Source organism: Procambarus clarkii, chromosome 31 (genome assembly GCF_040958095.1).
Source record: "Procambarus clarkii isolate CNS0578487 chromosome 31, FALCON_Pclarkii_2.0, whole genome shotgun sequence".
Classification (NCBI taxonomy): Eukaryota; Metazoa; Arthropoda; class Malacostraca; order Decapoda; family Cambaridae; genus Procambarus; species Procambarus clarkii.
In genome coordinates, this window is record NC_091180.1 from 24878213 (window position 1) to 24891131 (window position 12919).

Sequence of the window (12919 nt, forward strand, 5' to 3'; positions counted from 1 at the left end):
TGTAGAAAAATAATTTCTGTCTTCTTCATTTCTATTCTCATTTAGATATTTTGCTTCAATGAGATTCATTTTCAGCTTTTCTCTGTCTTTCTTTAAGAGGTCTTGTCTTATTGATCAAATTTGCCATCCTCATCACACTGCAATTCTAAGCACTTCCATAATATGTTTCACACCATTAAACGTCACCCTTAAGAGGCGGTTCTTGGTCTTTCTCATATTTTCCTATCCTTCTAAATTTACTGACATTTTCCTTGGAGTTTAGGCCTTCTCCCAAACCTATTATTTTCTCTATGATTTTCATCTCTTCTGCTGCTCGGTTCATCCTTTGTGTGTGTGTGTTTGTTTTGCCTCTTTCCTTATATCACTACCCTCATTTTTCTTTCAAACAAGAAGTCTTTCGTGTCAGTAGGTAGTGTGCCATTTATTTGTCTCGGCATAATTCAAAATGTTTTAAATTTGAATTTTGTGAGCAATTACCAGAATCATTTTAAAAATGTAATGAATGCAGTCTTCATACTCATCACTGAAACATTGTTAACCACATTAAGCAGTGTGCATAATGTGGTTAAGTTCATATTTAATGAAGCTACTTATTTAACAGTATCAATAGAAAGTGACAAGATGAGCTTTAATTTAATACCTTACAATTTCAACTATCTCAAATGGAAACAGTTACAGTTGTAGTTTATGAGAAGAACAAGAACAATTGATCGCCATTAGCTGATAGCAAAGATAACTGCAATATGTAGCTGGCTCGGTTCAGTGCAATAAATTCAAACTCTTTGCAAAATAGTGTGAAAATGTATTGCTTCTCAATAACAATGAACACTAAAACTACCACATGTACTGATATTTAGAATTTAATTTTGTTATGGCATTTTGCCATTAATTTAATTTAATGGCTACTGAATTGAATCCTAAGCTATTTCTGTGCTAAATGGCTTTATCCACACCTACATGATATTATATACAGTAATTTACTTTCATTAAGAGTTGGAATGGAGCAAAACAATGAGCAGCCCCTCGTCCCTCTCATGCGTTGCCTCAACACAAACACAGTGAGTTGAAATAAAAGGTTTTTCTTCACACTAGCTGCAGTTAATACATTTCACACACCAGTACAGGTACCTTAAATAGGAGGCTGTCAAACATGCCACATTAACAGATTCATTATTTAATATGAACAAAGAGAAGGTTACCTTGATTTCGGGGCTTAGCGTCTCCATGGCCCGGTCCCTCGACCCAGAGAGCATATTAGAAGCACACAGAAGGGATATAGTCAACATGACACAACACTCTTTCATCTAGTGTGTGTGTGTGTGTGTGTGTGTGTGTGTGTGTGTGTGTGTGCGTGTGCGTGTGCGTGTGCGTGTGCGTGTGCGTGTGCGTGTGCGTGTGTGCGCAATTACCTAAGTGGAGTGAAGGATGAGAGCTATGCTCATGGTGATTTAATTACCTTTTTGTAGCCCATATTGAAAGACCTGATTTACATCAGATTTGAGATTTCTGTGTCCTCTGTGTTATTTACTCTCATAAAAATCCTAGCATCAACTGCAAAGGATGATACTGTACTACGGTTTTTGCCCTTGTCTGTGTCAGATAGAGAATGAGAAAGAGTACTGGAGCAATTACAGTACCCTGGGAACTGAACTCTTCACTGTGATGGTCCAGATTTTACTTTGTTTACTATTGCATACTGGGTTCTGTGTAAGGAAATTTTTTATCCCTCTTCTTATTTTCCGTTAATTCCTTTTGAACACATTTGTGCACACTAACACCATGGTCACATTTGTCGAAGACTTTTGTGAAATCTGCATATACAGTATTACATCAGCATTTTGCTTGTTTCCATGGCATCTAAGGCCATGTTATAGTGGTCCAGGAATTGTGATAGGCAAGAGCACCCTGTTCTGAACCCATGTTGTCCAGGGTTATGGAGATGCTATGACTTCATGTATTTTGTGATCTACTTCATAATACTCTTTCAAAGTTTATGATGTGTGATGTTAGTGCTACGATTTCGCCTCTGCTTTATTCCATTTTTTATGGAATGGTGCTATCTCTGCAGTTTTTTTTAGTATGTCAGAGGATAACTCCAATATCTAGGCTTTGTCTCCAAAGAATGTTAAGGGATTATTGGATTAGAATAAATTTATTGGATTGGAATAATCCAAAACGAAGTTCCAGAATCAGGGGCCAGGTGCAAAGTGCAAATGCATACTGTCTATGGCTACTTCGAAATCAGTTTCGTTAGGGTGACATCTGATATATGATTTGATGATGGTACTGTATTACATTAATGAAGAATTTGGTTTGGGTTTTTCAATCTTCAGTATGTTTAGTCTCACTGAAGTTGTACTGTGCCTCAGTATTTCATACTTTCTTGTTATTTGTGAAAGTTCCATCTCTCCTGTGCAGGGGCCCAATACTATATTGGGCCCTGCCCCAATCTTGAGATAGGGTGGGACTTTCAAGTTGTTCCATGATTCATTTTCTTGGCCTAGAGAGGGAACACTGTTCCCATTCCATTCTACCAGTAATTTCTTCTTTTTTTCTTAGTGGTATGTAGCTTGAGCACATTGCTAGTGCTACTAGCAATGTAGCTACTGATTTTTTTTTTCCAGGCACTGGTTCAGGGTGGCATTTTCTAGCTGTTCTTCTGAGGTTATTTCTATGAAGTCTTTGTTTATTTGTTCCCACTTAATCTATTTATTTTTAAAATTTAATTTGCTGAATTCTCCTCCTCTAGAATTTTGGATTGGCTACCCAGGTCCACTACCCATGTTTTTCTGAACTTCATTTAACCCTCAAAGCTGTGTTTCTGTGACTCGACCACTTGGTCACTTATTTGGGCAAGGACATCATAACCAGTGCAAGTTATATATCAGATATGATTCATAACTTTTTTATGATTTATAACCGGTGCATTCTCTCCATAACTCCAAGAAAAGACAAGGAAAAAAAATAGGGACAAGTATAAAATAGGGTATAGCATAAGGACCCTGAATAAGCTAAAGAAAATATTAAACCCTAAGCAGACAATGAGTCGCAATAATGTGGCTGAAGATATGATGACCAAAACACACACCAGAAGATGAACAAACGACGTTGTTTCGGTCCGTCCTGGACCATTATCAAATGATAATGGTCGAGGATGGACCGAAACATTGTTGTTTCTTCATTTCCTGGTGTGTGGTTTGGTCATCATTAAACCCTAAGTACCTTGGTGTCCATATATCCTATCCAAGTTTAGGTCAACAGGAGGAAAGATGTCTCAAGGTCACACATTGACGGGGAAAGCAAGGTAGATAATCAGTGGCAGATGTTCAGTTCATTAGCCAAAATCCAGAGATATTTTGTTGGCACATGTGATAGCAGTGTAAAATGCCTTGAGAATGGTGATTTTCCACCTGCTATGGATTGTGGGGTATTCCCCCAGTTGAGCAAGCTAAAATGATCTGTGGATGAACTGTGATAGGTAGGCCTTTGAAATGGGGAATCATGGTACTGTACATGGGTTAAGGAACAGAATATAAGACTGTGTTGAGCCTTTTTGAAGATGACTGAAGAGAACGGTCACTAAACAGGAAATGAACAGAAAATTGCAACCTCTCATTCCTCATTCTTTGTCAGAACTGTGAACAAGAGCATTGAACTAATGCAGTTGACAGTAACTGATACACCAACAGAAACAGTGTTCAATACCAGATACATACTGAAATGATAGAGATACCTACCTATCTGTTTTATCCGTTGTTGATTCTGGCATCAATGTCCCCCATGGCCCGGTCTCTGACCGGGTCTCCTAGATGATGGTCTGGTCAACCAGGTTGTTGGATGCAGCTGCTTGCAGCCTGATTTATGAATCACAGCCTAGTTGACCAGGTATCATTTGGAGGTGTTTTTCAAGTTCTGTCTTAAAAACCATGAGAGGTTGGCCCCTCACAGTTTTCAGAAGGAGAGTATTGAAAAGTTTTGGTCCCCTAATATTGATAGAATTCTCTCACATCATGCCTATTGCATCTGCGCTTTTCATTGGGTCTATTTTGCATTTCCTGCCATGCCTTCTGGAAACAAAAGGAGCACAGGAAAACAAAGACAAGATTTAGAGAACATCAGGGCTCAAGTGGAGCATAGCATTTGGAAAGGCAAAGGGAGACCAGGTGCTAAAACCATATACCTGAAGGAGAGGCTGTGCCACAGCTGCTTGGTACAAAGTGATGGTATTAGACATGAAATGTGAGAAGGTGCTTTGAAAGCTAAGATAGTGAAGAACAACAGAAGTGGCACTGGCATTGGAGGAAAAACATTCCAACCAGATCATTGTTATCTGACCCTAACAGGTATAGTGACAAGAGGCCACAGGAATGTCTGCCATAGTCTGAAAATATTGTATCACATCCCTGAAAGCTGCAAGCAGCATAAGTTGGTGTGAAATAGCACTATTTTGTTGTCCTAGTTATACCAAGTATGACTTGTGAAGTCTTAAAAGTGCTTGAGTAAGCTAGTTAGCATTTTCCAGTGACTCCCTAGCACCAGAATTACCTGACTGTGACGCTTGAAAATTATCCAGGTTGGGTGCACAATTTCATGTTGCACTTGACTGTCATAATCCTGTCCAATAGGAACTTCTGCTTTCTTGCCTTAGAGAACATCGCGTATCTTGCTCAGAATGGAGTTTTTAGTATTCTCTTAACCTGAATTTTTTGGAAATACACAGATTGCTGGTGAGTTTGGTTAGTTTTAAAATATAGTACCTATAGGTGACTAATGTATTGGGAGGGATGTATTTTGTAAGTGGGGGAGTTGGCTGAAGTTGTCTTGAGGAATCTCTAATGACTATTCTGTAGAAGTAGTGAATGTTAAAATTGTCGTCTTGGTAAACAATAAGCAAAAGTCCACCCGTTTTGAAGTGAAATTACCTTTTGAAGTGAATAATTTCCAGAAAGAACATAGTAGAGTACAGTATATTAAATAAAGGGATACTTGCGAGTTAAGATCAAAATTAAAATTAATACAGTAATGGCATTGTGTCTTAGGGAAAGATTATAAGTGTAAAATGCAGAACATAACAAGAATTAAGTTTCTAGACATCAGTGAACTAATTGTTTGCTGAATTTTTGATAGAGAAATACTGTAGCATGATTCCTAATCTATCTTACTATACTGTAATACTAAATTGTGATTTTCAAATAGAATATTGTACTACACTTATAAAATGTTATCTTCTAAATAAAGCTGCATATTGCCAACATTTAACAAATGTTATATGTAATCAGTATGTGAAGAAAATTATGAAATTATAGGGTCATATTTAAAGAATTTGTCTGTAGGCAGTAGAGTATTTTGTATGATGATCATGATATGTCGCTTAATTTATATATTAACAATGAATCGTTCCCAGCAAAGTAAAGGTGAATAATCTGTAATTGCAACAAACATCACAAGAAAAAGGTCTGGCATCTCATAACGAATGTGGAACTCTTTCCTGTAAAGTTTTTCAACTTTTCATTTCACACCACTCGCATAATTTATGCATTACTGAAGTTTCCTATTTTGAGTTGCATCTGCAATCTTTTTCAGAAATTTCCTGCCTTGGTGAGTGTGTCCACTGTAGAGCGATGGTTGCCACTACACGCCTGCATCATCAATGGCCATACAGCTGTATTAGAGCTGCTGCTCAAGTTCCCTTATCCAGATGATTCACTACGGAAATACTGGTCAGTCCTTATCTTTAGTATTTATTGTGTTTTAATTGTATTAAGTCTTATTGTGTTTGGTTTGGATAACCAAACACAATGATGAAATATACAATAGAATAGAGAGAGAGAGAGAGAGAATAGAGAGGGAGAGAGAGTAAAAATCACCTTCAAGTAACTTCCTAGACTCAGCAGTGCTTTACCCCACTGACAAAGTAATGCACACATCCGCTATTGTGCCAACTAAAAATGTTTGAGTCTTGGAAATATAGTACAGTATAAACACTAAGTTTTCCACCGAGTTATTTCTAAAATATATGTCTTCATAGTTTAATTGTTTATGAAATTCAATTTAATCATGCTGACTGGTGTATGATTGTCTTTCATGTAAACTTCTATGTATCAATCTGATTAACTTTCAGATTTGTAATAAAACAAAATTTTCTTTTTATTTTGCATAGGGACAAGACTGGACAATATGAATATGAAATGGCCTTTGACATTAACATGAAGGACGTAACAGGCCAAAGTGCATTGTACCTGGCCTGCTATGTTGGGAACCAGAAGCTTGTTGACCTCCTCCTCAAACACAAAGTGCAAGGAGTTAAATTAAAGGTCAGTATTTACTAGCTGCTTCAAATTTTGTATTGTTAACTTCATATGTAAGAAAGAGGTTTAAACCACTGTCGTAATTTTGTTACACTATTTTAATTTTATTTACTGTATATTGTATAGTACTAGTATATCTTTAATGTGGGTAAGAAGCATACATCAGTTGTAACATAGTTAAAAAATTCAGTCCTGCAAAGTTGGTGATAATGACGGTAATTCAGTAGTTATAATAAATTTGTTTGGGAAATTTTTAAAATGTTATTATGTTGTACTTTATCAGCTTATGAAAATATACAGAAAAGATTTAATCAGGGTTACTAAATGTTTTGTTATTGAATGAGCTGTATCATTTACACTATAAATGTACAGTTTCCTTCCTTATGGAAGGTTATCATACAAGATTAAATTCTACATGGCTTTTAACTTTGTTTTTCCTGGTCAATGCCTTAGTAAGCCTGTGAATACAGTGTATATATATTTTCTGTCCATTTCACTCAGATGCTCCCTTTCTCCCGAAGGCAAGAGCTTTTTATTTGTTTCTTTAGATAGGATTATGCCAGCCAGAACAGAGTGAAATTCTGTACCTGTGCAGCAGGGCTCTTTTCAAATGTCCTTTTGGGGCTATACTGAGAGCTGCTTCTAGGAGGATTACTCTCAAACACTGAAAGTCCTCAAGTCCTAGTTTTAATCTAAAAAGGCCTAACAAGTCTTTCCTTTTATAACATAGGACACTGGCCATAGCATCTCTTGAAGCTTTTTGGGATAGGCCTTAAAGCAGACCACATTTGAGAGGTGTTGAATGTATTAGTAGATGGCCTCTCTTGGTTTTAGCTGAACTGAGCTGACTAGTGGATGGACAAGACCTCTTCCTAGTGAATATGTGATATATTCAGTATTTCCCAAGTAGATTAGTTTGCATTCATGAGGAGTCTGTAGTTCCCTGTGTGTGGCTCCATTCCACAATTTTTATATTATTGCAGTGCATTACACAAATCACAATAGCGTGATGCATCAAATGAACACAGCCACAAGGGTGGAATAGTTGTGGCACAGTCGATTAAGGCGCGTCTGGGATCCTCTCAGACATAGGTTCGAACCCTCATCACGGCCCTTGTGGATTTGTTCATTGCATTGCATGCTTTGCATCTCAACAGAAATCAATGGGAGATGATTTATCTGTTTCCACAGCCCAAGCTGTGTGGAGTGTCACTGTTCTTGCATTTCTATGATCCGTTCAGCCATGCTTCCCAGCCCTTCTCTGCAAGTGTCCCAACTTTACATCATCCCCTGACCCTATTCTCCAAGCCCATTCTGCTCCTTCCTCCTCTTTCAGATCTTTGGCCCTCTTTGTTACACACACACTTTAAAATGATCTGTTCATCCTTGCTTGCAGAGCTTCTGGGGAGGCTCTATCACCATCTCCACTGGGATATTGTATTATGCTCCACTTGTTTTTTGTTTCTAGTTCTCTGTTTATGTCCCATTATGAATGGAAATGTATGCATTACAAAATTGCTTCCTTTTCAGCTGCTCTTTTTGAGCCTCTGCACCTTGACTTCACCTTTGATATCACTAGCCCTCTCTTTATGAAAGTCTGTTAGTAAGTTCTTCCAGATCCATATTTATATATATCCACTATTGGAACCACCAGGTCTTTCAATATGGTGTTGGACTTCTTGTATGGATAGGTTTCAGGTATCTCCTTTCTTTGAGGCTCTCACCCTCAAGACTTTGTTTCTGCTTGTGCTGACAATGGGCTACGGGGCAAGTGAGTTTAATTATCTCCTCATGAGTCCTGTTTGTATAAATTTTTGTCATGGAGATGCCTTCATGCATATCCAACCTAATTAAGCTTCTTGACAAGGAATGAATAATGTTCTTTTAGGAGGTGCCCTGTGTTGAGTTGGACCTGGTTGACACTTCCACGGTCTCATCATGCCATATGTCATGTCACTGTTTCATTCTCGATAGGTACAAGTGATATCTTGCTTTCTTATTCCACACTCGTCATAGTGCACAATAAGAAGGCTGGATCTTTCGGCTGCTTCACAGAATATTAAGGGTCAGTCAGGGTCGGGTATCCTTGGATGCACAACCTGCAGAAGTTTCCACACTTAAGGCATTCTTCTTGGCAATGCTTTTTGCTTATTCATGCTCGGGGAATTTGGAGATCAAATCCCTCCTTCACTACCTACATAAGGATTGGTCTGGGTGCCCTGTGGTGATGTTTCGAGGCAACTGTCTGCTTCCTACCCCTTCAGTTTACTATGGCACTACTCCGCAGGGGAAGTGACTCGTACTAATTTTTCTTTTCACTTCGTTTCCACTTTAGTCAAAGAAAGCATTCCTGTGGGAATCTTAGAATTTGGGCCCTTGCACAAATATGCAAAGTTCCTTTTTGAGCAGGACACTTGGATGCTACCATTTCCTCTCCTGCTTTCTTGATTTTCCTGTTCAGATTTTTGCTTGCATCAGTCAGAATGTGGGAAGCTCAAGGCAGGAAACATGATGTTAGTATTGGTGCTACAATCTTGTGGTGATCTGGTGAGCCAACTGGTAGGTGATGAAAGAAATCTTCTAAGTCAGTCAGGGTTTGACAGGGCTTTGAGGGTTTTAGTGAGCCATCTTGAGGTCACTCCATGCTGAAGTGAGCTTTTCTCTTGTGCCTTCTTAGCAACAGTATGACTTGATACTTTAAAATACCCCTATACTGTAGCACTGGTGCAGAATGCCACCCTGCCCTGTCTGTCATGACTGTCTACTGAGATCAGAAAGGATCTTCTCTGTAGGAGAATCTGAGTGCCCTATTCAGAAATGAGCTTTTAATTTTGACTGAAAGCTCAATTTTGTAACTTTTCAGACCAAAGAAGAACAGGAGAGAGAGAGACATGAAAAGGAACAGGACGACAGTAGTAATGACTCAAAATCCAGTAGTAGAGAAAACACTAAAACCAATATCAACTTAAATGTAGACTTGGTGGAGAAGACTGATGAAGTAGCCAGCCCAACTAAGCACAGGATTTCTGGTGGTATTCAAGCTCTAATGTCGAAGTTAAACCTTGTCAGGACAGATAGCAACCAAAAAGACAACATGATTTCACCACTTGACATTGATATGTACTGTAATAGTAACACGGGTAAGTGTAGAACATAATAAATTATTGTACTACAGAAACATAATACAACCTCTTTGTAGGCTTACTGTTTGTGTTCATTACTCTAAGTATTATTTTGTAATTTAAGATTGTGCTTGGAATAGCTTTCATACATGTCTGATATAGAAAAACATTTCTGAACAAAGTTATGAGTTTTAATTATATTTTTCTGCTTAATTATTAAGTAAATAATAGGTTCATTCAGAACTCTATAAATGATGGAAGATAATTTATCTGGTTAAATTTTTTCTAGCTATATTCGTAATTAAAAAAATATTCACTTCAGAGACAGCGTTACACATCGCAGTCAAGAACAAGCATCACAGCATTGTGTCAATGCTTTTGACAGCAGGAGCAAACCCTAACCTACGTGTGTACCTGCCTGATGATGAGATGGCCAGGCTCGCTGAAGACGAATATATTTTCACGGGTAAATTAATATATTATTGTTTGTCTTAAATTTTGATTTCTCATATTTCTACAAGTCCAGTACCTGACATACACTAATGTTGGAAAAAATGATAATGAATGAGGTAATGGCATTTTTAATTGTTGGTTGTGGAGTGTACAACTTTTAGTGGTTATGCACTAAAAGTGAAAGTGGTTGGGGTTGTGGAGTGTACCAAGTGCTGGCAATGAAGAGTATGAGAATGAGAGTACTCAGAATGAGAGTAGACTTTTAGATGTAAATACTATTTTGCCTTTGCCTAAATACTTTCATCAGATCTAACAGAGATACATAATGATAGTGCTTATTCTGGAGGAGGAAGAATAGGATAGGTCAAGGAGGTTAAGGTAATTACCTAAGTGTAGCTTCTGGAGGAGAACTACACTTGTGGTGTCCCATCTTCCCAGTACAGTACTCTCTCATGTGATGTGTTGAAACTACTGATGGTTTTGGCCTCCACCACCTTCTCACTTAACTTGTTCCAACCGTCTACCATTGTTTGTAAAAATTAACTTTCTAATGTTTTTTGTGGCAACTGTATTTCCTTAGTTTGAACCTATATCCTGTTGTTCCTGAAATTTCAGTTTTAAAACATTCTTCTTTGTCAATTGTGTCAATTCCTTTTGCTATTTTGTATGCAATAATCATATCACCTATTTTGCTTTTATCTTCTAGCGTTCGTATATATAACACCTATAACCTCTCATACAGCTCTTGTATTTTTAGTTCCGGAAGCCATTTACAGTTGCGTGTGTCTGCACCTTTTCCAATTTATTGATGTGCTTCTTGAGATATGGGGACCATACAACTACTGCATATTCCAATATTTGGTCTTACAAAGGTCATGAACAATTTCTTAAATATTTTGCCATCCATGTACAGTATTTAAAAGCGATTATAAAGTTGGAAAGCTTAGCATACACTCGCCACATATTGTTCTTTATATGGTCCTCAGGTGACAATTTTCTATCTAGAACCCACCCTTAGGACAGGTCTCTATCAGAATTCTTTAAAACTTTTTCACAATGTGTGACCTGTTAGCTCCTATTCCACATTCCATAACATGGCATTTATTCACATTAACATCCATTTGCCAAGTGTTACAGTATTTGTCGATGATTCTCAACTTATACTGAAGCTAAAGGTGAAAACGTATGGTAATATAAGCACAGAAATTATAGTAGATTGTAATCATGAAGCACAGCACAATTTTCCTAGGGTCGACTGCACTGGTAGAGGCATGTCGTAACCGAGACTTGGGTATGCTGGACCTGCTGCTCAAGAGCCACGCCAGGGATGACGAGTGCAAAGCTCTCTTCATTGCTGCCCATGCCAAGGATGAAATCATTGTGTCCAAATTACTGGCACTCAAGGTTTGCAAGTTATAACATGTAGTCTATTTTGAGAAAAGGTATTACGCATTGGTTATTTACCATTTATTCACAGTGTTAAATGAAGTAAAGTAAAATAAAATAAATGCTTCTTCAGTCTTTGCATTAAAATATCACAATGCCCAAGTTAGAATATACAGAGTTCCCCTAATTATCCAAATTAACTGGAGCTATCTCCACTTGGCTAATCAAGAGATCATATCATTTGTAGAGTTGGACAATCTGAAGATATTTTTTAATTTTGAAAATATACAAAAAAAATTAATGATATGAGTAAGTATAAAAAGTAGTTTTTCTGAGTTTCTCAGTTTTGGCCCCTAAGGTAAGATCTGCTGTGTCTTCTGTATAAGTATTGTGATAATTTTGCAGTTTTTTTCTACAAATTGTTGCTGCAGGTCAATTTCATTTGTTGCAGGTCTACAAATTGTTGCTTTTGAAACAGTCCCTGCAAGGTCCTAGATGATGCTAGAGGATACCGGAGTTTCAATACAGCCCAGAATGACCAACAGAAGGCACATACTATGTAACTTCACGGCCATGTAAAAATTCTCCCTTGGAATCAAACTCTGTTTCTTCCCAACTGCCTCCTGCTTGCCCAGCAATCTCGTACTCCAAACTACCAACAGACTGTAGCACTTCACCCATAAAATAGTTTTTTGGGGCCCTAGGAAATTTCACATTATTCTTGAAAAAACAAAAACAAATAAAAAGCTGCAAACAGAAGAGAAATAAGAAAGATCATTATAGGCTGATGTTTAAAAAAGTGCTTTTAATCCATATTTACAGCTGTATTTCTAGGCTATTACATTTGGTTGGCCCTAAGGCAAGGCTAGCATATAGAAGAAAAATGAACTGCATAACAAAAAATACACAGGGACACCTACTTGAAGCAGTATTGAGACAGCTTGATGTGGACAGAAAACCAGTGGGACAAGAAGTGATCCAGAGTAAAACAGTTGACAGCAGGCATGGAATGGGAAGCAAGTATTTTTCAATGAAGGCACTGCTGATTCCCCAGAAAACTGGACCATAAATTTAAGCATAGAACATTATCAAGAAGACGACTTTATAGGTGGCAAATTTGCTAATCTAAGGGACTTAAGAATAAGCTTGTGACAGGCTCATTTTAACTAATCTTGCAAGAATTGAGATAAGCAAACTTTGGTACATGGCATTATAGGATGGAGGTTGACAAAGAGGGGGTTGGTTATAACATGACGAGTGTAGTATAAATGTCGGTGGAACAGTGCATGAGGACAGAGTAACTCTGTCCTGATGCACCGTTTCACCATGAGATAAAATGTCTCCCATTTTATCTCAAGGGAGACATTTACACAGCTACAAGCTCAAGTAAAATCTGCCTTTTGTCAGTCATTCCTGGCTGGACTGAGTCTTCAGTGTTTGCCCTAGCATCTTTTATGCATGGGTTATCTGAAAAGTTCCCTGTGGTGCCAATCTTGAAAATGTCACCTGCCAGACATCACAATCTGTGTTTAGAGAACAAAGTCAATTATATTTTAAGAAACAACCAAAGGATTAATGCTTAGAAAGTATAGGAAAATTTTAAGTTTTCTGTTCAATAAATTTTTAGGGAAATTTTTAAGTTCATTTTTA

The 12919-nt window shown here is 37.7% G+C and overlaps 1 protein-coding gene across 4 annotated transcripts in view; it reads left to right on the top strand.

The window, feature by feature from the left end:
- Positions 1-12846, top strand: part of LOC138370331 (leucine-rich repeat serine/threonine-protein kinase 1-like) — a 304947-nt gene extending 292101 nt beyond the window's left edge. For 2 of the 4 annotated variants that reach the window (XM_069334578.1, XM_069334579.1), the window contains 6 exons: positions 5584-5720; positions 6161-6314; positions 9172-9448; positions 9753-9896; positions 11133-11287; positions 11721-12845. In XM_069334578.1, the coding sequence (XP_069190679.1) occupies positions 5584-5720; positions 6161-6314; positions 9172-9448; positions 9753-9896; positions 11133-11287; positions 11721-11768 (915 nt within the window). In that variant the 3' untranslated portion in view covers positions 11769-12845. Of the gene's footprint in view, positions 1-5583; positions 5721-6160; positions 6315-9171; positions 9449-9752; positions 9897-11132; positions 11288-11720 lie in introns of all 4 variants that reach the window. The other 2 variants (XM_069334576.1, XM_069334577.1) reach the window with 1 other exon arrangement.
- The last annotated feature ends 73 nt before the right edge of the window (positions 12847-12919 follow it).